Raw genomic sequence first — 27,854 nt, 5'->3', positions numbered from 1 at the left:
TCCTGCTTTTCTTCTTTTGTATGGGTCATACTTTTCTTTGCATGTCATAGAATTTCTTTTTTAAAATAAGCCTTATGGTAATATGTGAAAACAACTATTGATTCTGATTTGTTCTTTCCCCCATCTCCAGTTGTTGTTTCTTTTTATTTTGGAGGTACATTTAATCACATATATGGGCAAGATTTACAGAGTCTGTCTTCCCTGCATTGTTTAGCTGCTGATGTCTCTTTTGAGTTTTTTTTTGTTGTTGTTGTAATTTCGTTGTTGTTGTTGTTGCTGTTCTTCTTCTTCTTGAATCCTAGCTTCCTCTGGTTGCCTCTGGGTCAGCATAGCTTACTGGTAGGCCAATTATTGGTCAGAGGTTATATTTAAACACCTTGTGCCAGTAAGGCACAGTTACCAATGGGTTTGCAAGTGGGTTAAGAAATGTGTTCAAATTCAAGCAGTATACAAATCTGTCTGAAATTTTAGTTTCCAGTAGACCTTATTATAACTCCTCTGCATATGTGAAAGGTCTCACACCCAGCCAGGAATGTGTAGGTGATTAGGACCTCCTTCAGTCTCTACGGTATCTGAATGACCCTGCACGTGCATTCAGTGTTCCAATCTGGGAGTGATATGTTAGAACTGTTGATATGTTAGAACTATCAAGACCTTCCATGACTCATCCCACAGGTCCCCCTGTTAAACTTCTGGCTTTTCTAGACCATTGGTAGCTTTCACCAGCCAGTATTGCTACCTTAGGCTACTGCATTGTTGACTTTTCCTGATATTTGCCGCCAAACCATGATTATTTTCAACACCTCTGAGCATAAGGTTTTCACACATGCTGGTTCAAACGAAATTGTCCCTCTCCAGTGGTGGCAAAGATGCTGATTTTCATAGCTTAGGCTTTCTCTGCCCTGGTAGAACTATGGTACCCACGGAATTTGGGAGAAGGGGTGTAGGAGCAGCCCAAGGCTACAACACCACAGAGGCCAAGTGTTATTAATGGAGGTTCTGGAATCAAAGTTTTTCAACTGGCTATATGCCTTTAATCAGTTTCCAGAGTCCAGAAATTGTTAATTTTGGCAGTTCTGTCTGTTTTCAAATTGTTCTTTGGGGAAAAGATTTGCCAAGCTCTTTATTCCATCATGTTTTAAGAACAACGATGAACATAATAAGAACACTTACCATGTGCCAAATACTGTTCCAAGTACTTGACTAATTATAGTCACTTATACTAATTTACTTATTCAGTCTAGGAGATTATGAATCCTATTTCACAGATGCAGAAACTAAGGCAGGCATCTCAAAGCTAGTAACTAACAGAATCAAATAAGGAAATCTGACTCTAGAATATGTATCTTGAGTGCTCTGCTGTATTTATCACTTAATTTAAAACTTCTAACAGCCTTATTGGAGTAAATATAAATAGTACAGTAGTCCTCCATTAGCTGTACAAATATGTTCCTAGATGCCCAGTAGATGCCTGAAAGCACAGATAGTACCAAATGCTATATATTCTTTTCAAACATATATATACCTATAATAAAGTTTGATTTATAAATTAAGCACAGTAATAGATTAACAATAATAAAATAGAACAATTATAATAATATGCTATAATAAAATTTATGTGAATTTGTCTGTCACCTTTTCTTCCTTGAAATGTCTTACTGTACTCACCCTTCTTCTTGCAATGATGTGAGATGATAAAATTCCCTTGTGAGGAGTGAGGCAAGGTGAATGATGTAGGCATTGTGATGTAGGGTTAGGCTATTACTGACCTGACTCTATGTCAGGAGGAAGATCATCTGCTTCCAGATGGTAGGTGACTCTGAGTAACTGAAACCATGGTAGATGAAACCATGGATAAGGGGAGAATATTCTACCTTATATTACTGAAGAGGAACTGAAGCTATAAATCTTCTCTAAAGCCACAAAGTTAATAAGTAGCCAATTTAGGATTGGCATCTGTGTCTAATTGAATCTAAAGTCTGAGATGGTAGCCAACACATTATACAATCAGGGAGAAAGATCCACATAGGTACTCTGTAAACAGAGAAACAGTACTAGCGCAGCCTGGCCTATGTACGTGTGTGTGCACTGTCTACGTGTGCATGGATATGTCTAGGAGAGCTAGGAAAAGAAAAGTAGGGCTTGCAGTGTCATTAGATTTTTTTTTTTTTGGCATTAGATGGTTTTTTGGAAGGATAAATAGGAATTACAGAGAGAAAACATGTCAAGCAAGGACATTCCAGGCAGGATCATTAAGGAAAGTGATAGGTTGGTGAAAGTCTGATTTTAATTTCCTTGCATATCTTCTCCCTGCCCTACCATGTTTGATTCTTCATGTTTTCCAGCTGAGATTTACTGTCTGATTTTTATTTCTTTACTATTGCTAAGGTGTTCATGTAATTTATTTCATTTAAGGTAATGGAGAATTCATGCCAGCACCCTTTTGAATCCGTCTTCCTCTTCTGAGAGGGTGTTAAAAAAAAAAAAAAGACTGACCTATGGTTAGTCATAACCTGTTTAGGGTTTATACTATTCGTTTTCTAGTTGGCACCGTGTCCAGAGATAGATTTAGTGCATCCAACCGAGAGCTCCCTGGTGTGACTAAGGATGTCACGGCCACAACTTAGTATGCGTGACCCTTTCTAAAATTTAGGCGCTATCATAAGAAGCACTGATATAGATACAGAAACTTGAACTTTTAATTTTTCTTTGAAAAATATATTGTTTGTATCTTTTTCCAATGTAGAATTGAATCTAACAGTGGAAAATAGGGGTAACTCAAGTCTTCTGTAGGAATACTGAGCACACTTTATATATGTGTGTGTGTGTGTGTGTGTGTGTATCTTGATTTTTATAAACATTATTAGCTGAGCAATTTTGAGCAAATACTTTACCATCTCTAAGCTCTTTACTCATATGTAAAATTCGGTAATAGTATTATCTACCCACATGGGATTGTTATGAGTTGCAATACAATAATGTATCTAAAAGTAGTACGTATATGATTAATCTTATTAGCGTAATCTGGGAAAAGGTGTGTATAAACAACTTGAAAACTTACAATTTCCATATTTTATCAACTGGTAAGGGCGTTTGTGTGTGGGGGAGGGAGGTCGAAACAGATTTAATAATTTGCTCCTTGTTATGATCCTAAAGTAATTCAAAAAAGGTGAAATAAAGTAAGTAGCAGAATGCTTTCCCTTAGCGTCTGTTCCAGAAAGATAGATCTGACTTTTTTTTTTCATAATAAGCAGATCAAAGCATTTTTCTGGAATCATCCAACTAAAGAAATTTTTCGTGTGAGCTAGATGAAAAAGCAGAAGAATTAGCAGGGCAGTATAGCTCTGTAGCTTTTTTCCAAGGTTGTGAAGATCACCGGTGATGTGCTTTTAAAATCAGATAAAAAGAGATCATATGAGCTAGCAAAGAACGTGGGGATAGTCACTCAATATATATTTGTTGATGGATGGAGTGATCTTGAAGGATGCCAAAAGGGTGACATAAATTCAGAAGAAAAGGGAGACAGTTTATTGTTGGCAAGATCTGAAGTAAAATGATGAGAGGGAAATTAAGGCAGTTCACTCATTTGGAAACTGACTGTGGTGAGGAGGACTTTTAAAGACAGAGGGATTTGAAAGATTTATGGCAAATCAGAATCCCTTAATGTAAAGTTCCATTAATTTATTCCTTCGGTAACTATTTATGATATGATTCTATAGACAAGTCATTATGATAGGTGCCACAAGAGAAAAAAATCAAAGATAGTTCCTCATCTGAGCAAGAGGACTGTGTATCACGAAAGGTAAAATACAGCGTAAGGTGTCGGATCTTGAGGAAGAGCACAGTACAGTACAAGAGGGACTGTGCTCTCTGTGGTCAGGGAGAAAGACTAGCATTTAATATTAGATGTCCCTTGATTCAAGCACTAGATACTTCCATCCTTGCCTCCCTCCATATAGGCACTCATTCTTTAATTTCTTTCAAATTTGTATTGAGAACATATTTCTCATCACTAAGTGATGAGAAGGATGAAACAGTCCTTATTTCATGTTACTTAAAACTGTATCAACTTGGCGAAATCACTCACCTTAAAAAACCTGACTTAATAGTAAAATTAACATTAAAATGTCTCACTCTCGGTGTTATTTTAATTATTAAAGCAAGTTATGATAGTGCCTGGCATGTAGTAGATACTTAGCAGAATGTGGTGGTGGTGGTAATTATTTTTTTAGCATTATTTTTTTTACCACTTTTGTGGGGGCAATTTAAAGAATAGGATGGTAATTTCTAGAAGATTTCTAGGAGATTGTTAAGAAAAATCTTTTCAACTTTATGAAGGAGAAAGCTGTATATTGACAGTAATAGAAGCTTTCCATATTCCCACATAGAATCTCACTTCATGAGGACAGAGGCTCCGTCTTTACTATTATATCCCTAGGACCTAACACACTAATATAGTACCTGGGAAATCCTAGTCATTTAAGAATATTTTTTCTAAATTAATTGAGATTTTAATAAGCTTATATTAAAATAAAGACATTTAGTGTGTACTGTGTGACATTAATAAAGATACCAAAGAGAAGAGTTGCTTTATACAACTTCAGCACAATTACTAGGCTCAAAAATGTTTTTGAAGATAAGAAGCAGGGTCTGTAGCTACAAAGGTAGATTGGGAAAAACTGGTGGGTGTTCTGAAATGTTCTTTAGTGATAAAGAAAAATAACTTAAAGCTACTGGTACAGCATTATTACATGACACACTGCCTTTTCGAAAGGTAGCTCCGGGGGTACCCGAGTGGCTCAGCCAGTTAAGCGTCTGCCTTCGGGTCCTGGAATTAAGCCCTCCATCGGGCTCCTGCTGCTTCTCCTTCTCCATCTGCCTACCACTCGCCCTGCTTGTTCTCTCTCTCTCTCTCTCAGTCAAATAAATAAAAATCTTAAAAAAAAAAAAGGTAGCTCTCAAAGGATATGAAAAATAGATTGATATTGAAAAAAATGATCTGGACAGAAATGTTTTTAGGAAGTTATAGTGATGGTATTAAGAAAGTAATAGTTTAGAACTTGAAATAGAATGTTAGGTATTGATCACAAATATAAAGGACACATATGAAAAGAGGATTCCCGGGGCTCCCGGGGCTCCTGGCTGGTTCAGTAGGTAGATCATGCAAGTCTCCATCTCAGGGGTTGTAAGTTCAAGTCCCACATTGAGTATAGAGGTTACTTGAAAAAATAAAATCTTAAGAAAAAAAAAAAGAAAGAAAGAAAAAGGATTCCCTTAACCGATATAGAGAATATAGTCTGGAGGAAATGGTGATTATAATTAAGCATGATTAGTCCTGTCTCAGACTTATTAAGATGGGGTGACATCAGGGAATTTTCTTAGAAAATAAAAGTTAAGGGGGATTGTATAACAAAAAGAGACAGACCTTGGCAAATGCTCATACCTGGCAGGAAGAAAGGAAACAGATAAATGCAATGGACAGAGCAGTAGGGAGGAAACTAGTAAGGATATCAACTGCGTGACAGAAGGAAAGAGGAGTTTCAACTGGTGGTCACTCCAGAGTGCCAAACACTGAGGAAAGCCAGGGAGGCTGAAGGCTGGGAAAAGATCATTGTATTCAAATGTGGGAAGGTCTTCACGGATCCTCTGCTTTTGTATGGTGGTAGAAACAAGATTGCAAAAAAGATTGAAGAGAGAAGTTGAGGATGAACTGGGTGAACTGATATTCTGCCTCTCATTATAGTCATATTATACCCAAGAGAAAGAGGAAATATTCTTACTATCAGCTCACATCATTGTATTTGTAAAGTCTCCTATGGTTCAGCACTCACTTTTTTGTTGTTACTCTAAATCTTTTGGCATATGTTTGAGCTCTTGATTCTCTTGGACACTGCTTACAGTTGACAAAGTGGTTTATTTTTTTTTTTTTAAAGATTTTATTTATTTATCTGACAGAGAGATCACAAGTAGGCAGAGAGGCAGGCAGAGAGAGAGGGGGAAGCAGGCTCCCTGCCAAGCAGAGAGCCCGATGTGGGGCTCGATCCCAGGACCCTGAGACCATGACCTGAGCCGAAGGCAGCGGCTTAACCCAAAGTGGTTTATTTATAGGGATAGTCAAGTGAGGGAGGGGGCTTGATGGTGGGTCATGATGTCTTCACAACCATTGATCAGTATGTTCTTAATGCCATTTACTGCTCTCAAAGAGCATGTTTTAATTTATGTAATATTTAAAGCCCCAAAACAAAACAGCATACGTCAGACTGGAGCCAAATGAAAGCATTAAAATCACCTATTACTACTCTATCCTGCAAATGTTGCAAAGCAAGGGAGCAAAGCCGGGGAGAAATGGGCCATGTCCAGATCAGAAGCAAATCAAGTTCTGAACTTACTACTGTATTTTTCCTTCTTTACAGAAGCCTTTAATCAAGACTACATTATATCTATTATCAATCTATCTCTCTATCTAGAGTTTCTTCTTACACATGTAAGAACCCTAAGCTATTTTTTCTTGATTTTTCTTGACAAAAAAAGAAAATTTGTCACATTATTACAGGTGAAAATCTGTTTAATAATAATGATTTCTAAAAAAAAATCCATGATTTCTAATTAAATGAAAACACACATAGTAATTATTGAGTCTTGGAACCATTTTTAGACCCAAAGTTCTGTGTTATAAAGTCTTAACAAAGGCAGAGGGAGTAACAGAAACAAAGGAAAATTGTTTAAGAATGGAAAAGGTTGTAGGATACTGATTAATTTTTTCTATTTGGTGGATGCTATGATTTAGCGGTTCACTGAGCTCAGAAATTTAATTAAGATTAGAAGTTTTAACATGAAATCAGGGTTTACTGTTAGATCACAAGTAGGTGAATAATAGGAATAGTGGTCTTACCAAAACTAGAATCTTGACTAAGAATGTCAATAATTATTTTTATAGTTTGTGTTTATTATAAGTAAGAAGAAATTACTGTGATTAGCTTCTTTTCAAACTGCATATTCTTAAATGAGTCTCATTATAACTGAATAGTATTTCTAAAATAACCAAATCCATCCATACCTTAGATTAAAACAGTCCTCTACAAAGCTTAAACTGAATTTTTTTCCTTGCTGTTTAAACAATATCTATACACAAATGTGTATAACTCATAAAAATATGAATTCTAACAGCTTGTAAGTGACAAAACTGGTATTGGAATTCGAGTCTTTTGGATCCCAGAACCTAAGCTTTTTATTTCTATGTGATAATTCCTCTTAGTATGAATAGAGGGCACAATTTTAGGCAGTAGAGACAGTCTAGGAGAAAGAAGTGATGGACTGCTTAGTTGTGTGCTACATACCTTGAGCTTTGTCTAATGATATTCTCCTTCTGATTAGAGTTTCCATGTTGGTCGAGTGACTCTCATTTTTTCAGTATTTGATTTTCAACCCTTCAGCAGAGACACTTAAAGTTAAGTGTGATAAAAAGATAGAGATAATGTACATCAGTCTTCAGTTCTTTCTTTTAGATTGAGGTAGAGCAAAACTGCCTTATCTTCCCCCCCCCCCCCTTTTTCAAAGAGGCAAAGCTACTTTTTATTTCTTCTAAAAGTCTCAAGAAGAGTTCAGCCTTAGGGAAGTGCGTGCCAATAGAATAACATAATGGTCAAGACTGGGCAAGACAACATTAAAAAGAAAATGTAAGAGGGAGAAGACAAAAGATTGTAAGAAAGTTCAGTGGAGGTAACATTCTGAGTGAAGGCCACACTGACCTGATTTGGAAGGGAAAGCTAAGATGATTCTTCTCCACAAGGGAGTACATCTTAGGTAGGTTCAGGAAAGAGACGTTTAGGTTAAAAAAAAAAAATAGTAGATTTTGTAGAAGAAAGCAAATTTATTTGCTTATTAAATTATATTTTATATTACTTGGGAACTTAACAAATATTCAATAATTGATCATAGAAGTTTTGTGAACCTTGCAGATTATTAATCCACAACTAATTAAAATACCTCTCACTGTTGAAGAGTTATTATGTTTCAGGTAGTTGATAATGTGTAATCTCATTTATTGCTCCCAAAAACATCATGAAGAGGATTGTGTGATATTATAGCTAAATATAATTTCTTTATCACTTAAGGTGTGTACCAAATATTTTACACCAATTATCTAATATTCACAATGACCATATTAGGTGCTTGTTAGTGCCATTTTGCACGTGAGGAACTTAAGGTTTTGGGAGATTGAGGAAATTGACTACATCTGCATATCTCATAAATATTAGAACTAGGATTCAGATCTGTGTCTTTTTTTTTTTTTAACTCTGGAAACCATCTTACCTACTAAACATAATAGAATGTATATAGGAGATTCAAGTGTAAAGAGCCACAAAGCATCGTGATGTGTTTGCTCTAATAGAGCTCCAGTAGGAAAGGGGATGACCATTGGCAATGTACTAGATGAAAGCCAACAAAGGGTGTGTGTGTGTGTGTGTGTGTGTGTTGTGTTGTAGACTACCTGGGGAATCTGATCATGATTGCGACTCTGTGGAAGGGACTCCTGAGAAGGACTGATATCAAACATGAGGCTATCTACGCTGTGAAACTCCAAAGACCTGGGTCCTGTAGGAACTGGATCTCCATTTGAGGCCACAGTTTTCTCTGAGAGCATCACATTTTACCCACCCTCCAAAAATCACATTCACTAATTCACATGGTCACCGAACCTCTGTGTGGTAGGCACTGTGTTATATGCTGCAGCTACAGATGGAGCAGAGTGACTTGGGCTTTGTCTTGCTCTGGGAGTGGCAAGAAGCCATGAAAACCAGATGCCCCAGGCTCCGTGATCATCACATTCCCTCCCAAAGTCCAACAGCAACTTTTATATGAAAAACCATAATATTCGGAGATAAGTCTTGCTTACTGCATCATGTTTATTTTTAATAAAGGGCAGAATTAGCATATTATCATATGCTATATATGTGTGTGTGTGTATATATATATATATATACATATATATATATATATGATTCCCTAGTAGGATATAATATATATATGATATATATCCTATATCATATATCATATGGATATATATCATATATATCCATACATACACATATATACAACAAACAATCCTTCTATGTGGCAACAGTGGAGTTGTGGTTCTAGTCCACCTCTCTGTTTTATATATTGGATACCACACTTCTCTGAGGCCTTAGTATGTTTGGTGCCTCCTTAAGATCTGTGCATTTAGTGACAATAGGGATTATATCTTATATCTCTATTTTTTCAGTACCTGTCACACCACTTGGCATATCATGCATGCTCAATAATTGTTCATTGAATGGAATTAGGTTTAGTTTTTAGAAGCCGGCCCTTTGATATTACTGTATTGGCACTCATTATAATATGGAATATAGAGTTGCATAAACATTTATTTATCTCAGATTTCAGGATGCTGTTAGCTTTAGTGCAGCAAAGAACAAAAAAAAATTGTGGAAAAGTCATTTCTATAGATTCCAATTAAATGCATTAAAACATGAAATTAAATTAATTTACTTAAATTAAATAAATTAAATTAAAACGTGGAATAGCTCATGTACGTTATTCATGAAAGACCTCATTTCAGAAGATAAAAATACATCTCAATTAAATATCACCTGGGCAGGTAGTTAAAGTAGCACTGGAGAAGAAGGAAAAAAAACAGTGTGATAGCATTCAAAGTTCATGAAATTATAACTTTAAATACCAAGTTTGAATTTGAATGGGTCACTCTCTTAATTTCTGTAGGATGCCAAAAGGGCTACATGCCCAGAACAGTGCAGGACAACGTGTGGCATCATTATGATTTTCTAGCCCCCATAGAAACTGCCCAGCTGTCACCACAGAAGCATTAGGTTCAGGAAAATCAAGTCTTTGAAGAAAAATCGATTTTTCAAAACTGGGAAATTCCCTCTATCTCTACAAAATTGTCAACCCTCTCATTTTTCTAGCCTTCAGTATTGATCAGTGCAGGAGATGGGAAAATTTGAACCTAGTCCCCATAGCTGTCCAGGTCCCAGACTGTCAGGTGCATAAAACATTGCCTGGGGACTTAAGTGTCACCAGAAATGTCACCGGTCAAAAGCAACAACAACAAACGCATGTGGCAGAGCTCTTTTCGGGAAGAGAGTCTTGTGAATTTAAAGACATGCATTGGTAAACTGATAGGAAATCAGGGAGACCACCAAGCCAAGTTCAGGCAACAGATGGTCTGTAAGCCCCCAGAAGATGTTGGGAGCTCATTCACAGCATGGTTTTTGTTTTTGTTTTTTCTGGGCATTCATGAAATTATGGCTAGGGGACAGTTACTGTCTATACTTCTTGTCTCTTTACCAAGCAACCACTCCTGTAACTAAATACGGAAAAAATTATTCAGAGAATATTGTATTGATATACTCATTTGAAGAGTCACTAAATTTTCATGAACATCACAACCCACTCTTATGTACTTCTGATTAAATGGAGGTACACTGGGACACCTGGGTGGCTCAGTCAGTTAAGTGTCTGGCTTCACTCCAGGTCGTCATCTCAGGGTCCTGGGATTGAGCCGCACCTCCTGCCTCCTGCTCCTTGTTCAGCAGGGAGCCTGCTTCTCCCTCTCCTTCTGTCTGTGCTCTCTCACTCCCTCTGCTTTGTGCTCTCTCACTCTCTCTCAAATAAACAAACAAATAAAATCTTTTTAAAAAATGGAAGTATACTTAGCTATGCTTTCTTTTTATTTTATTTATTTTTTTATTGTGGTATGTTAGTCACCATACAGGACATCATTAGTTTTTTTTTTTTGTTTTTTTTTAAAGATTTTTTTATTTATTTCTTTGGCAGAGAGAGAGATCGCAAGCAGGCAGAGAGGCAGGCAGAGAGAGAGGAGGAAGCAGGCTCCCTGCTGAGCAGCGAGCCCGATGCGGGGCTCGATCCCAGGACCCTGAGATCATGACCTGAGCCGAAGGCAGCGGCTTAATCCACTGAGCCACCCAGGCACCCCCAGGACATCATTAGTTTTTGATGTGGTGTTCCCGGCAGACAACACCCAGTGCTCCGTGCTTTCTATCCCTTCCCCCAAGGTTTTTGCCCAGAGAGCTGCGAGATTTCTTGTCTCAGGTGTCTTGAGGCCGAACAGAGATCACACTGCCCCAGTGATGACAAAATAGACAACAGGACCTCTTAAATGGCTTTCCTGAACTCCCACATTGGCTCTTGTGATACCATGTTTTAAATGTTCTTAATTCACGGTGGAAATCTTGCCTCAGCTATGCTAAAAACCTTTCATTCCTCTATAATTTCACTAAATCCTGTTGCAGTCATAAGATTCTTTTTTTGAGTATAGCCGAAATACAATTTTACATTAGTTTCAGATGTACAACATAATAATTCAACAATTCTCTATGTTATGCTATGCTCACCACAAGCCTAACTACCATCTGTCACCCTACAAAGCTATTATTAATAATAATACCTTTGACTCTATTCCCAGTGCTGTACTTTTTATCCCTGTGACTTAGTCATTCTGTAACTGGAAGCTTGTAACTCCCACACCCTTCACCCACTTTGCCCGTCCTCCCTCCCCGATTTCTTTCTGGCAGCCATGAGTGTGTTCTCTGTATTTATAGCTCTGATTCTTCTTTTTGTTTGTTCATTCATTCATTTTGCTTTTTAGTTTTCACATCTAAGTGAAATCATATGGTATTTTTTTAAGGTAGCAATGATTATTTTTATTGTCTATTCACAGATGAAACAGAACAGATGGGTTAGTGAGTTGCTGAATATTTTATTATACTCAATTAAGAAATCTATTGTTTCTTTTTTTATGTTATTTTTTTAAAAGCAAGGAGCCATCCCAACTCGGATGGCATCATCTCTTCTTATGAAGACATCCTGGATACTAGGGAATTAGGCAACTGTCATGACTTCTTCAGGTTGAAAACTAAAGACCCATGGAGTCTGTAAACCTCCCACAGTTTGTCTAGTTGGCCAGGGATCTTTTGAGTAGCACTCGGGGTATGTATCCATAGTGTGTGTAGGAACTGAAGTCAGCATACATGATCATAGATTTGTTAAGCAAACATTCAGAGAGACCCCACTAAGGATTCCGTGCTGCATGCCACTAAAGGACTTTTGTCTTTTAAGAACTTTTTTTTTAAGATTTTATTTATTTATTTGACAGAAAAACAGAGCACAAGTAGGCAGAACGGCAGGCAGAGGCAGAGGCAAAGCAGGCTTGCCACGATCAGGAAGCCCTACATGGGGCTCTATCCCAGGACCCTCAGATCATGACCTGAGCCGAAGGCAGATGCTTAACCCACTGAGCCAGCCAGGCGCCCCTTTTAAGCACTTTCTAACAGCATTTCTTTCAGCCTGAGCCCTTAGAATTTATTATCAGAGGTTTGTTTTTGTTTCTTTGAAGTTGTTTTTGTTTTTTGTTTTTTTCTCCCCACTGTTCAGCACTTTGATAATATGAAGGGCTTCACTCCAGAGAAGTCACTGAAGCAAAGAAAAGCTTCACAGAGCCATACTGGGAGAATTAAAACATATCACATGAATTCAGTCTTCCTTTTCTGTCTTCCATCAACTGAAGAGAGTTATAAAAAGCAAACAAACAAAAAAGGAATTAATATGGAGACGCACCCATACAGGGACTTTGAATTTTGTTCTGTACTTTTACACATGAGGAACAAAAACCTCCGTAAACCCACTAAAGCTTCCTAACATCATCAAGTCCTCGTCTATGAGTCATTAACTTGCTGAAGCCCAGAAAATCAAATTTGGTTTAAGGCTGTTTGATAATGTAGTAACACAGTAAAATGTGATTCACCAATTAGCTCATGTAATTAGAAAATCAAAAACATGCTCTAAGTGGCTGGTGGACACACATAAGTAGTCTATTGTCATTCTTTATAGCTGTTGATTATAGTTATAATTACACCTTCCACTGATGATACTGCATCCAAATACCTTATGGAAGAGAATTCACAAGTACCTATGTTTACAAATCAGATAAATGAATACTGAGTTCAGCCAGTCATTCTTTCGGTCCTCTTTTCTTTCCTTCACCAATTATTTCTTGCCAGACTTGTTTAGCAATAAAGTATCTGGTCCCTGCCTTTATAGAGCTCTCAGTCTGCAAGAACTATGTTTAAATTCTTCTAAGGAAGGAAAAGTCAATGGTTAAGACCCTACAAATGTGATGGTGGTTAGAAATTCGTCTTTCTAGAGGATCCCTAAATGCTAATGGTGTTGCTGAGACACATATAAGAAAAAAGACACAGCCAGCTCGGGAATTTCTTGCTCAGAGGTTTTTGCCTGGCTGGAAGGGACTCTGTGATGAGAATGGGGATTGAATATTTGTTAGATTATTTTAAAGCCACTCTTCATCTATTCTGTGTGCATTCTGTTGACATCAAAGACATATGTGATTTGTTGCCTGGCTATATTTAAGTATTTCTCTCTGAAAATTCCTATCAATGCAAGAGTTGTTTAGATGGTTAAAGCTTTCTCACTAGGAATTTCAAACATGTCCTACTTTATTCTCTTCTTGCTGCTACTGAAGTACATGAGCGTGGTTATGTTACATGGTCCAGGACTTCCTAACAAATATAATGAGGATAAATGGGGATGAATTACTTGAGCTTGAGCCAATAAAGAAAAGGCATTTCTTATCCGACATGGTTATTCTGAATGCTTTTTTTTTTTTTTGCAAAATATTACGTAAGGTTGTGCTGCCTTTTCCAATGACTTTTTAAGGTCATAGTTTCATGTTCATTCATGGAAATTTTAAAAGATATTAGGAAATTATTTCCCTTATAATGTAACATTGCCCCTATGCGGTTTCTTCTTTGTAACCTCACAATGCATATTTTGTATTGTTCCCTCTGTCCCAATTATCACAAATTCTAAGGAATCCAATAAACTATATTTTTTGCAGTTTCACTCATATATTTTAGAATAGCTTAGATGATATTTTATTTGGTTGAAAACATACAATCACAAACATTAAGAAAGTGTGGTTTATTCATAGCCAGAATGAAACTTAACCCCAAATGTTGTTTAAAAAGCAGCCATCTCCCCCTTAATATGTATTTAATCATTCTTTCTCTTTTTCCTACTTACAGGTCAATGGAACAGAAATTGAATATGAGTTTGAAGAAATTACATTGGAAAGGGTAAGAAAAATCCAACAATCCCAAAACCTCAATTTTGCATTTGACATTCTGCAACCTAATGATTATTTTGTGAAACCATACAATTGTGTGTTATACCTTGGAAGTTTCCAACAAGACTCAAAAATATTAATGAAATGCTTGCAACGGAGGGCACAGAGACAAACAGATCAAATCCCCAGAATATTCTATATGTAAATTGCATTGCCAAGATTTGGAGAAATGAATGAGAAAGTCAGAAATATTCAGTGAGCTAGTATAGCACTTTTTCCTGTTGTTTTCATTATTAACATTTTGTTATGCATTTTTAGATACAGTACAAAACATTTTCATTTATATAATATTAATGCTATCTCACAACTACCATTATCATGCATTTTTTAGTTAAAAAAAAGTGATGCATTTTAAAGACACCCTCATGGAGAAAAACATAGCAATCCTGTAGATCTCTGCAAGTATGTTATTAAGGCCTTTGCAAGACTTTGACAAATTAGGAAATTTCTGTGTAACAACCCTAATCTATAAAAGTATTTTGCAAAACGGTAAGAGAAAGACCAAAAACCACCTAGAAAAAATATGACCAAAAGACATTAACAGGACATTCATCAAAAAAGTAAAGGCTAATAACACAAGAAAACTTGTTCAACCTTATTAATAAACAAAGAAAACAGTGATGTTAAATGGTTTTTATCTGTCCAGTTGGCAAAATTTAAAAGAAAAGCTAATATTCACTGCCATGGAGTGGCTCTAGAAATTATAGAAGTAATTTGGAAAAATGGATCAAAAGCTTTAAAATGGGCAAACATTTTTGACTCAGAAATTATACTTATAAAATATATAAAGATATAAAGAATGCTTATATTGGTATTTATAATAGTGAAGATTTAAAAAGTCAAGTGTTTAGTAATACATTATCATATGTCCAAATAATAGAAAATTATATTATAATAGTATTTTTAAGAATATTTAAACATAAGAATGGAAGGCCTAACAAAGTTATCTTACCAAATTTAAAAAAAATAAATTTTATAATAGTATGTAAATATAATCCCATAAGTACCAACACATATAATTTGCATTCGTAAGTATATACAGAAAGCTTGAAGGATCTACATTAAAATGTTAACTCTTGTTAAGGATTTTTGGATAATTTTTTGTTTCTTCTTTTTGTTTACATTTTTTGCTAAATATTCCATAATAAACGTATAATTCATTTATAATAAATAATAAATAAATTTTTCTAAACTGTTCCATTCAAGTATGAATTCAGACTCTAGACCTGCACTTAAATGTGTATTTCTTTTTAAGTTTACTGATTATTCACTTTCCTGAGTAAGGGAATTTTTCGTTCTCAGCCTAGTTTTTATTGAGCATGAGTGGTTTTAAAAGGAAATTTACATTAAAAGTTAAGTGTTTGACAGATGTGTTCTTTAAAACTTCCATTATGAACTTTGGTTAAATTTTAACGGCATGCTAAATGGAGAAAAATGAGGCTTATGGAAAATTAGCCCAAATGAAAAAAGAGAACACATTTCTCTTACTAAATCACTAATCTTCTCTTTAGGACTGGCTATATAATTCGCAGAGCACAGTGTAAAATGAAAATGTGAGGCCCTTGTTTAAAAATTATTAAGAATCAAAAAAGATGTCAAGACCCAGGCATTAAGCGCCACGTGACTTTTCTTAAATGCGGGCGCCTGTTCGACAGCACAGATCTCACACTCATGGAGTCACCCCTTCTCGCTCCTGACGCGCCCTCAACTTCAACATGACACTGGTTATCCTGGTTTTATAGGTCAGAAAATTGAGGCTCACTTTGGTGCGAGGTAGAACATTCAGTGGGAGTGAGACAACTCTGTGCTCTAGGCTGTGTTCTGACACTCCCTTGCCTCAGGATCTGGTGGTCATCTCACCTCCTGCCCTTGGAGTCTCAGTCACACTCTGAACCTCATCACTGCCATGAAATACACCGGCCCCCAAAACCTCTGTCAAGCATCGTCTTTGTTCAAACTACCTCTTTTCCATTCTTTTCATTTATTCCAGTACCACCCTCCTCAAAAAGTCTTCCAACTCCACTGGGACCTGGAATCAAAAATTTTACCATTTCCCTCCAATTTTCACCTTTCCTAAGCCCGCCCCACCCCCATCCACCATACTCCAAGTCTCCCCTCACAGGCTTTTAATATGCCTTCTCCCCTCTCCCTTTCCGTGCTCCTCCAGCAGAGCCTCACCCCTCCATGCCAGCGCCTGCGCAAATGAATGGGTCTACAGAAGCCCTCGTTCACCTCACTTTAAATTTATAGCTATTGATTTCAAGCGAACCTTCAAAGCATCTTAGCAATTCTTATACGTTTCTTTAGAAAAATCACTCTCTCATTCTCTGGGACAACAGATTCACAACTTATTTGCTCTCCTCAAATCTCAAACACCCCCGACCTCATCCTCAGTCTCAGCAGTTGACCTCTCTTCCTGTGTCCTTGAGAAAACCCAAGTAGTCACAGGAAGACCATGTCACCTTCCTGCCACCAGCACAGGAGAACCAGTGTGCTCTCCCTGTTTCAATGGAAGAATCTTCCATTGAAGATTGCTCCTTCAGGAGGTCGGCCTTCACTTGCGACCCACACTCTCTAACCTTTTGTCTGTTTAAGGACTCTGCTTCCGTAGTTGTCTCCTCTCTCTCTCTCTCTCTCTCCTGCAATATCAGTTTCTCTCTCTCTTTTTCCCCTGGATAAATTTAATACAGACATGATGTAATATCTCTCATTAAAAAAGAAAAAAAAATCCTCTAGCAATGGAATAATATAAGAAAAAAACAAAACAAAACAAAATGTCACTTGGCCCAGTGTTCCCCTCTTATTATTGTTTCATAATTCTAGTTTCTTTACCAAAAATCTAGGAAAGCTGTCCGTTTTCAATAACTCCAATTTATTACTTCATTTTCTTATTTTAACCTAGTTCATTATTTTCATCAGTAGTCCTACAACCATCTTCATCAAAGTCTTGACAGTTTCCATCTTATGAAATTCAAGCATCACTTCTCTGCACTGACTTTTCAGCAACATTTGATGCAGTTGTCCCTGGCTCCTTCCTTCAAGATGATAATCCCTTGTCTTGCAGGACAAAACATTTCTCCTGTTTATTCACCACTTCATTGACACTCTGTCTTGATCTCCTTGCTGGCTTCTCCTCTAAATGTTGGAGCACTCCAGAAACCCAATGCACAGACCTCTTCTCAACCTCTCCTCATTCCTTCGTGATCTCATCCAGACCCATGGTGTTGAATACCAAGTATCAACTGATGATTCTCAAATCTGAGTTATGATCTCTCTCCTGCATTCCGAATGTGTACAGCTAACAGTCCAGTTGGCATCTCTGCTGAATATCAAGAAGGTTTTCTAAACTGAGTATGTTCCTAACAGAATTCATGATTTCCCTGCACTCCCAACCCTGGGGGCAAAACCTGCTTCTACCCTAATATTCCTCTTCTTAGCTAATTGGTTCTATCAGTTTCCTTATTATTCAGGCCCTCAAAAAAAGCCTCCTCCAGGAATCTTGCTTAATTGCTCTTTTTCCCTTGGCATCCAGAGCAAGTCCTACTGGCACTGCCATGAAAATGTATTTCAAAATCAATCAAATATTATCACCGACCCTGCTGAAGCCTAGTCCAAACTAATATCATTCCCATGCCTGGATCCCTGTAGTAGTTTCCACTTCTGCCCACTCCTCAAAGTAGCCAGAGTAATCTTTGTCAAAATATAAACCAGATTATACCACTTTTATTCTTAAAACCTTCCAAGAGGGGATAATTACACTCATTATCATCACCTACAAGACCTTATACAATCTGACCCCTGCTTCCCTCGGTGACATAGTGCCCTCACCACCAACTCCTAGAGCATTTCATACACACTTTCTTTTCATTCCTCCAAAAAGCCAAGCTTTTCCTACCTTAAAGTCTTTATGTTTGTTATTCTGTCTTCTTGCTAGAATCTCCCCTTGGATCTTTACCTGACTTGCTCTTTTCATCATTAAATATCTGCTCAAATGTCTCATAAAAGCCTCCCTTGTGCACCCCCATTTAAATTCGTACTGGCATCCCCATTGCACTTTTTTCTACTTTCATGGCTTTATTACTTTTAATTGCACTTACCAGTATCTGAAATTTATATTATTATTGTATTTATTGCTCACTTTGTTAATATCTAACTCCTTCCCTAAATATCTGGTATATGTAAATATTTAGTCATTTCTGTATCCAATTTGCCTAGAACATTGTCTGGAATGTAGTATATACTCAGTGAATGTTTGATGAATGAATGAGTAGATTATGCCAGTGCTCTACCCCTGCAAATGCGGTGAAGTACAGACACCTGGCCTGCATTGGAATCCTGGCTCTATCACTTACTGGTTGAGTTAGTTTGAGCCGAATACTTAACCTTTCTGTGCTTCAGTTTCCACACCTGGAAATGAGGCTGACGTATTTATAATTTCTCCTCGGGTCTTTATGATGATTAAATGAGTTAATATAAAGCTTTAGGACAGCACGCGTAGTTATTCTTCACTTTTCCTTTGTGCTAACATAGTAGTTCTCACAAGTGTTATTTATTAAGATCATAAAGGAAGCTATTAAAAACATAGCCTCCCAGTCTCAATGATCTAACAAGTCTCATTAATCTAACAATTTCTCTCATATCAATTTTTCCCCGTTACTTTGTTGATTGTCAGACATCCAATCCAATAATGAACTTATGGTTCTTATTATATGCTCTATCAGCGTCTACTTTTTCTGTCTTTAATCTTTGTAACACTTAACTTAGTAATAAACTAATCACATTTAGTAACACCCCTATGAAGTGGATATGGCCAACTCCATTTTACATATTAGGACAATGAGGCTCAGAAATTAAATAACTTGTCAGAAGTCACAATGTCAGTAAGGGATGGAGCTAGGATTCAGTCCTGTGACCAACAGATAACCAGAACTTAAGCTCATTGCCACTGAGTTAGAGTGTCCTCAAAATTAAGTTCAAATGTCATTTCTTCCAAGAGCCTTTTCTTGATTTTCCCTCTTGGGCAAGGTCCCCTTTATCAATTAACCCAAGCAGAGAACTTCTCACACTAAACGATGAATAAAATGTCTTTTCCACTGACCTACAAATTCCATGACAGGAGGAATTTTATTACAGTGTTCTTTACATTACCATGATCACAGAAGAAGAAAGAGGAAAGGCATTGAACAACTTCAGGACAAGTTGATGACCCCTCCTATATGGCAGCGTTGTTCAGTGCGTTGGCCACTTGCCACACATAGTGAATTCACATGTATCTAAGGTACATTTATCTGTTGGGCACAGTCCTTGTTTCTTAGAATTTTATGGCCTGGTAAAGAACACAAGTAAGTCAATACACAAAAACCATGAATAACAGAGTGCCGTGGATACCTGGTCAAAAATGGGGTATTTCCCTGAGGCTTTATACCTGAGCTGGCTTAAGAAAGATGAGAGGAAGCAAGATATAGAAAAGGGAGTAGAAGGCGGCCTCCCAGATAGGGAACAGCAGATGCAACTCTTGGAGGACCCCATGGAAAAGTAACATGATTAAGGAACTTCAAATCCAGAATGACTGCACCTCGGGCTGAGGTAGGTCTCCAAGGGAGAGGCCAGACTAGAATGTTGGAGAAGGTTGAGAATATAGAGCCCTTAGGTAACCTACAGAGGAGTTCAAATTTTATCCCAAAGGCAGTGGAGAGCGTTTGAATAATTTTAAACAGAAAAGTAACATAATTGGGGCACCAGGGCGGCTCAGTTGTTTAAGTGTCTGACTCTGGATTTTGGCTCAGGTCATGATCTCAGGGTCATGAGATGGAACAGCGGGCAGAGGGCTGCACACTCAGCAGTGAGTCTGCTTTTCTCTCTCCCCCTCTGCTCCCCCAGTCCCCTGCTTCCACTCTCTCTCCCTCAAATAAATAAATCTTTTAAAAAGTAACATAATCATATTTGTATTTTAAAAAGATTACTTTGGCTGTGATATTGGGTATATGTTTCATAGCATTCAGGAGATAATACAGGTATGCCATTTAAGACATAATTTAGTGGTTCAATTCTGCCAATGGTGATAAAGAAGGAGATGATTCAAAACATGTTAAGAATGTTAGAAGAACAGATTCTAATGTTTTATAAGATATGAAAATGCCAGAAATAGCCGAAAAATCAAAGATACCTAGATTATAATCCAACAAATTCCTTTCATTAACATGGCCTGGGGCTCTCAGAAAGGCCACCTGTGATATTTCAAATCTTTCTGTCATCGTAGGCTCGGATGACATTAACAAAGGTAGCTGAGTATAAAGTCTATGCCTCTGAGTTATTTATCCATTATTCATGCTCGAAGTTAATAGGTTATGTACCCCCAGTATGACTTATATCAAGAGAAGCTAGTTTACCCAGCATGGATAATAGATTCTTCAAGGCTTTATCACCCTAACCATCATGCATGACTGCAATTTAGTAGAGATATTGAAGTGACTATATGACTATCTGTCACCTCCTCTGACCCCTTTCCTGACAGCTGCAGAATGTATGATCATGTGGTTCTACTTGAACATTCAGTCTGATGAGTCAGGGATATTATTTTGCCGTAGGAAAAAAAAAAATCCAAAGATCTGAGCCATCTTCCCAAATATAAGCAATGTGTAGGACAGAGGAAAGTGACTGATTTATTAGACCCTCCACATTCCTATAGATGAACCAAGTCTTGGGTGTAAGGTGGGTAACATGTGGATTCTGTGAACTGCCAGGTAAGAAGTGACCACGTAAAGTTGTCTGGGGGACTTTCCAGAATCATCCCTGTATCAGATTAATTGGAAAATTATTGGGTGTCTGAATGACTTAGGCCAAATGTGTTTATCTCAAGTAACTGAGTTTTCATGAAGATGAAAATTCCAAAATTCAAATGGAATTAAAGGTCTATCACTTCAAATAATGTAGAAGCTTTGGATTTCTAAATTCCTGATTTTCTTCTGGGTGTCCTCAGCTAGTTTCAATTTAATAGTAGCAGGAATAAAAAGCCAGAGTCCCAATGATATCTGATGGGATTTCAGCTTTTATATAGTTACTTATAGTACAGTCTTATCCCCATATAATTAATTTTTAATAATCAGTACATTTCTTAAATTCCAAAAATTGTGTATGTTCAATTATCAGTATATATTTTAAGTGTGTTTGAAATATATGCACACATGTATATTTGTGCCTAGAAACCACTTAAACATAAATGTGTATTTAGATATGAATAAAAACATTTACTTAATATGTATGAATTTTGATCTGAATTTTGTTGGCAAGATTGTGGAACAAGAGTAGGTTTCTATAGGCAGTGGAAAGAAGCATAGTCTCTGAACTCAGACCTTATTTGGGATCCAGGATCAGCTACTTTCTGTGTGACCTTGAGCAAGTTACTTAACCTATGAAAGCCTCATTAGTTTTCTCCTAATGAATGAGACACTAATACCTGTCATATAGCATTGTCGTGAAAAGTAGAAATAACAGGGGTGCCTGGGTGGCTCAGTGGGTTAAAGCCTCTGCCTTCAGCTCAGGTCATGATCCCAGGGTCCTGGGTTCGAGCCCTGCATCAGGCTCTCTGCTCAGCAGGGAGCCTGCTTCCTCCTCTCTCTCTCCCTGCCTCTCTGCCTGCTTGTGATCTCTGTCTGTCAAGTAAATAAATAAAATCTTTAAAGAAAAAAAAAAGTAGAAATAACATATGTATAATACATAAAAGAGTTTATGGAACATCATAGATGTTCAGTAGTATTAGCTACCATAAAATGTGTACACACACTACACTATTATGGAAGCCTCATTTTTTTTTAAGGTGTCACTGCTTCAGGCTCTGATTGAGAGGCTAGGTCAAGTGGCAAATGCTTGCTTCCTCTTTCCCCTGTGTGTGTGTGTGTGTGTGTGTGTGTGTGTGTGTGTAGCTATATTTGTGGTAAACAATAAACTTCTTAAGTGATCCCCAGAATGTTCCTATATCCAATTATCAGTATATTCTTTAAGCACGCTGATCGTATAAATGGAGTCTGCTCTTGAGTTTGCAGACAGAGCTTCCCGTAGAATAACACAGTGCTGTTTGTAGCTCTCTCCTTTGTTAGCTAGTAAGAATTTAGTTCCAGGCTAGACAGACAGTTGCAGTGTATTGTTCTGTTTTCGATAGCTTCAGGCTATGATATCTGCTTCACATGCCCCAACAGGTCCAATAACTTTTGTATTCTATAATCCCCCACTTCCAGTCTCTACATATTACGTGAGCAGCTGCTGTGTCAGAGAGAACTGGGAGAAGGACCATCCCCCTTTGGGGGAATGGTTCATCTCTCCATTCTAACCACGGCGTTCTCGGGACAACTGCCAGTCCTGGCAGCCATCATACCCGGAACTGGTCTAAAGCGACTGATTGGAATTACCCGGTGAGCCAGTAAGAAATAATACTGATACATGAACCTGGCTGGCCCTAGACCAAATGAGGAAGTACGTCAGGAAGGTGGAGCATGGGACATCTTTATTTTGACAACAATCTTAATGATTTAGTGCACAGTTTAGGGGTTGACAATGAGCCAAAATGAGCCAATAAAAGTGCCCCCTCGGGATTTTCCCCACTAGAGTGTGAGGGATAGAGAGGTGCCGCATTCAACTGTGTAGCAAAGCTGGGAGATAGGAGACAAGAGGAGGCCTCTGGGTCTCCTGCTGTGTGGGGTCAGCTGGTCTGAGAAAAAGGAGGCTTCCTGCAGAGAAAGCCAGAGACAGAAAATAAGAGAGAAAGGGAAAGAGGGAGAGTGAGAGAAAGAGGAAGAGGGAGACAAGGTAGAAAGAGATAACTGGAAGCATTCAGTTCCCCTGTTAGGTCTATCCTAAAGGCATGAGACACCACTCCCTGTCCAGTGGCTACATGAGTCTTCCCTTGAATTCTTCTTAGCTGAACTACTTCAAATCAGGCACCTACGACTTGCCAACATTTGCACTTACCCAAATGTATCTTGGTGCTGTAATGGAGCTCTCACTGTGCTGAAGTTGCTGAGTAGATCCTAGGTGATGGCTAGGCCTGTCTGCCCTAGCCTGTTCTCAAAATAAATGTTGCCTTGCTTAGAGTCTTTCCCTTTTCTAAATTCTAGTCCTATCTTTCACTGCTAAGGTAGGGTCATAAAGCAAAGCTCTCCCGTAGAAGAGTGCTGGCAGGTTGCTGTAAACCCTAATACCCCAAAGCTTACACATACCATCTCCTTTAAAGTAACCCATTACTGTGTTCCAACTCCCAGAAATAAAAGAGCAATAAAAAAAAAGTGGCAAGTAAAGAGAATGGCCGGTGACAGGTCTATGAATTTAGGTCTCTACTGTCTAGAAACTTTTCTGATTTGGGGACCAGCAGGCTTTGTACCTGTGGAAAAAATTTGCGACATTAACTACTGGACTCAGACGTCAGGGGGGAAAAAAAAAGACTGCTAGAATAGTTTGCAGTCATTTGAGGGGTCATTAATCTAACTTTTTTTTTAATATAACCACCAAAGTCTCAGGATTGAAGAGCTCCTGGTAAATATACCTCAAAGGGCTGATTTAGACGAATTGCCACAAAGTACGTTTAGCTGAAATTCAGCTGCTGACTCCAACCATCTCCATTTTTCTTTATAAGCTCCCCCTGAGTTATCTCCTTTCTTTCACCTCACAAACCCTCTGTTACCGGAGTATTTAGCAAGTACTCCCTTCTAGTTCATTAGTCTGGCCTCAATGCCCTCATATCATCTAAACTGGTCAATATATTTTCTTCACAAACCACTTGTCATGCTGTTATTACCCCCATCTTCCTTTGACATGGCCCTGGATTATTCCAAGCATATTTAATGCTAGTGTAGTGGAACTTCTAAACCTAACTTGTTTTAAACAAAATCCACCCTGGAAAGACTTAACACGGAAACAACGAAACTCTATCATTCCCAAGTTGAGTTTTCTAAGCAGAGTAGATCTATTTCTGTGGCTTATACCGACAAGATATGGATGGTTAAGAAACTTTGGCAGGAAGAACCCTCACTCGAGGGTCCCCTGTTTAGGATTATGATGAGGGTCCTCAAAAGCAAAGACCCAAGGAGCAACAGTACTACAAGCCACTAGAAATCACAGATGGATCCCTAAATACTAGATCTTGAGAAATGGTAAAAACCGCATATTTTGGGGCACCTGGGTGGCTCAGTCGTTAAGCGTCTGCCTTTGGCTCAGGTCATGATCCCAGGGTCCTGGGATTGAGCCCCGCATTGGGCTCCCTGCTCAGTGAGAAGCCTGCTTGTCCCTCTCCCACTCCCCCTGCTCGTGTTCCCTCTCTCACTGTCTCTCTCTCTGTCCAATAAATAACTAAGATATTTTTTTAAAAACTGGGTATTTTGCTACTTGTAACTGAACAAATTCTAACTGATGTAGCTAGTGCAGGAGCAAATGCAGTCTCGGTAGCCAACTGCCAAGCTCGTAAGCAAACGTAAGCTCAGTCCTTAGTGCTTCTCTTGCAGCCACTTCAGCCATCTCCAGAATGATCCCACAGTTCTATGTCCTTACCCAGCGATAGACAATGTGTTCCTCTGTTAGTCATTTTTCCTCACAAGTGACTGCTGGGACACCCACTGCCTCTTATCTGAGTTGTCCTTTCTGGTCAGTCAGGTTTCTGCTGTACCTTCCCAATGTTGGTTGGACATTTGTTGGTTATCTATCCACTTCATTCTTTTTACATTTTTCACTTTGCTAACTGTACCCAGATTTTAGTTCAGATATCTACCTTGGCCACGATAGCCCACCTGATCTGATAGAAGCTTAGGTGACTCTCAACTCCAAGGGTAGTTTCTGACTGATTTAGACCAGTTAGCACATCCTACTGCCCTGGCCTCCATCAGGTGGTGGATATACAACCCAATCCAGTGCAACCAGAATTCCATGACTTTTACTTAGAATTCTGAGACAGGAATCACTCTCTTCCATGGGCATGAGGTGAGGAACTCTATAACTTAGATAGGAGTGTAGAGCCATTTATGACAATAAGAAGATTCCAGCTTTAGAATGAAGGAGCATTTTAGATGGCAAAGTAGATAAATGGGGTAAAGATCAGCCTTGGCAACATCTTGAGACCATGACTCAAACCACTCTTGAAACACCCCTTCTGATTTCAACCCTCTCTCTTTACCTCCCCTTACAGCGAAAACCTGCTTTAATGAGGAGAAAGGAAAAGGGAAAACACAGGAGAAGAAATAAAAACACGAGTAGTATCTCAAAATAGAGATGCATAGTAGAAAACCTGGAAGTTATTTCAAGAATTTAGGAAATAGTTAGAACTGGTGGGTTTTTAAAGTATATATTTTATCCACTTAGCTTAATGAGTTTGATGCATTTTTAAACTTTCAAATGATCTACCCTTCTGAGAAATGGAATACGTGTGCTATGAAAATATTCATAGGCATCAGAACCTCTATGATATACTGTCTAGTTTTAATTTTTTTAAGATTTTATTTGTTTATTTGAGAAAGAGAGAGCGAGAGAGAGAGCACATGCCCATGAGCAGGGGGAGAGGCAGAGGCAGAGAGAGAAGCAGACTCCCCACTGAGCAAGGAGCCTGATGCAGGGCTCAATCCCAGGACCCTGGGATCATGACCTGAGCTGAAGGCAGATGTGAAACTGACTATTTTGTATATATATATATATATATATACACACACACACACACACACACATATATATGTACATATATATATGTATAAAACAATGTTCAGCCTGTATAGACTGTGCATAAATTAAACAAGACATATATAGTCATTAAGAAGAATGTCATCTTGGATTTAATTCAGGATCACCAATCAGGCTTCATTGATCCTTAAATTGCTCTTCACTGCCTTACCATTTTTGTCTGAGAAGCTCTTCCTGAAAACCCAGTTCATGTATTACCTCACGTAAACAGCTTTGTCAGATTCTCTCAGTTATGGTCAGCTAATCCATCCTCTGTCACCTCAGGACTTCCTCATTGTCATCTATGTTCACGTTGTATCTACCTTCTAGATAAACTTCAAGGTCCTCAAAGGCTAAAATATTTCTCAGTTTAATCCTTTTTATTTGGAATTTTACATCTGGCTGTTTTTAATCCCCAGAAGAATCTAGTAGCTCACTTTTTGAATCAGTGGAAGAATTATTTAGTCTTCTGACAAAAGGTACAGCATAAGGATAATTTTTTTACTCCTGTTTGTGTATATGTACATACATATATACACACAAACACATATGTGTATACATTCTACATACATCTTATATTAACGCAGTTTATAATATACATAAGCATATATTTCTTTCATGTGTTTATGTGTGCTGTAGATAGATAGATAATATCTTCTTTGTAAGCAGGGGCCAGGGATCAGTGCTATTTCTAGTGCCCATAGCAGTAGCTGCTGTAACCATAAATACGTCAATCTCTATCACCTATTAAAAGTTGAACCTTATATGCTAATCTCTTACCTGCTAATCTACGGGGGTTATGTCATATCTTAACAATTAAGTCATTATGTACGTTGTAGAGCTTCTGTTTTACAATAAGCAGACAGTAGTTCAAGGAAGTTAAGACATTTGTCCATGGTCACAAAACTAGCATGAGGCAGAGCTGGTTGATATTTCAGTGACTGTGTGGAACCACCACATAGCATGAAAAATACGGAAAACTTTTCAGAGTAAAACATTTATTCTTTGACCAGCAGTAATATATTCAGACTGCCTTTAAGGCTTATACATTTATCAAAAGGAAACATTCAGCCCAAGGCATAATATGTTAGGTTAGCTCTGAAAGAATGAAAGCAGTTTCAAGAGAAAGACAAAGACAAAACAAAAGATAATGGCAGTGAATAGAGATGCATTTATTTTTCTTTAGGATTATATCTTAATATTTGAGAAATAAGCCAGACTGATCTCTCCACCCACCCCCAGCATCTCCTTAAGCTGCTCAAAACTCTGTAATATAACCCAATTCTGGGGGAAAACAATAACAAAAATGACATCACATCTTGCATATTTAGCATTCTTCTAATACAGGGGGGAAAAAAAGGAAATCCAGTTCAAGCAGTGCTCCAATCGTGTTTTTCAAATGTTCCTCAGGAAAATGTACCCACATTTTCTGAAGCAAAAACTGGTGAGATGGTTAGATCCACTAATCAGGCAGTGTTACTGTTTCATCACTTGATACAATGTATATCTTATAATGTGTTCAATACATATATCATGATATGATGACTAAATCGTATTTTAATATCACTTCATTATTTTCAAATAATTTTCCAGAGATTTCATCCTTCAAACTACTCTGTGAAATAGGAAAAGAAAACATGACTCTCCTCATTTTTGCAAATGGGGAAACAAAGTTTCAGAAAGTGTATTCCTGGGTTCCTCAAGGTCACTCAATACAGAGCAAAGGCCAGTCTAAAATTCACATCTCTAACTTCTAGCCTCACTCCTTTCCTCTCTTTGTTTTATTTTGGTTTTCTTTTAATATCAAATCCAAATAATTATGCTCTTCTTCAGGTAAAACAAACTCAAAATATTAAAATGTGGTTATTGATTTCTCAAACAAAGCTGAAATCAAAACTTTCTCTCATACCAAATTTGATTTCAAATCACCCCAAATTATTTA

At 37.7% G+C, this 27,854-nt stretch overlaps 1 protein-coding gene across 13 annotated transcripts in view; it reads left to right on the top strand.

Annotated features, from left to right (window-relative positions):
- Positions 1-27,854, top strand: part of DLG2 (discs large MAGUK scaffold protein 2) — a 1,573,258-nt gene that overhangs the window by 915,853 nt on the left and 629,551 nt on the right. For all 13 annotated transcript variants that reach the window (XM_046015622.1, XM_046015636.1, XM_046015625.1 and 10 more), the window contains one exon: positions 14,121-14,171. In XM_046015622.1, coding sequence (XP_045871578.1) covers positions 14,121-14,171 — 51 coding nt within the window. The remainder of the gene's footprint in view (positions 1-14,120; positions 14,172-27,854) is intronic.

Source organism: Meles meles, chromosome 8 (assembly GCF_922984935.1).
Source record: "Meles meles chromosome 8, mMelMel3.1 paternal haplotype, whole genome shotgun sequence".
NCBI classification, from domain to species: domain Eukaryota; kingdom Metazoa; phylum Chordata; class Mammalia; order Carnivora; family Mustelidae; genus Meles; species Meles meles.
The sequence above is the reverse complement of the archived record's forward strand: the minus strand, read 5'-3'. Positions and strand labels throughout refer to the sequence as shown.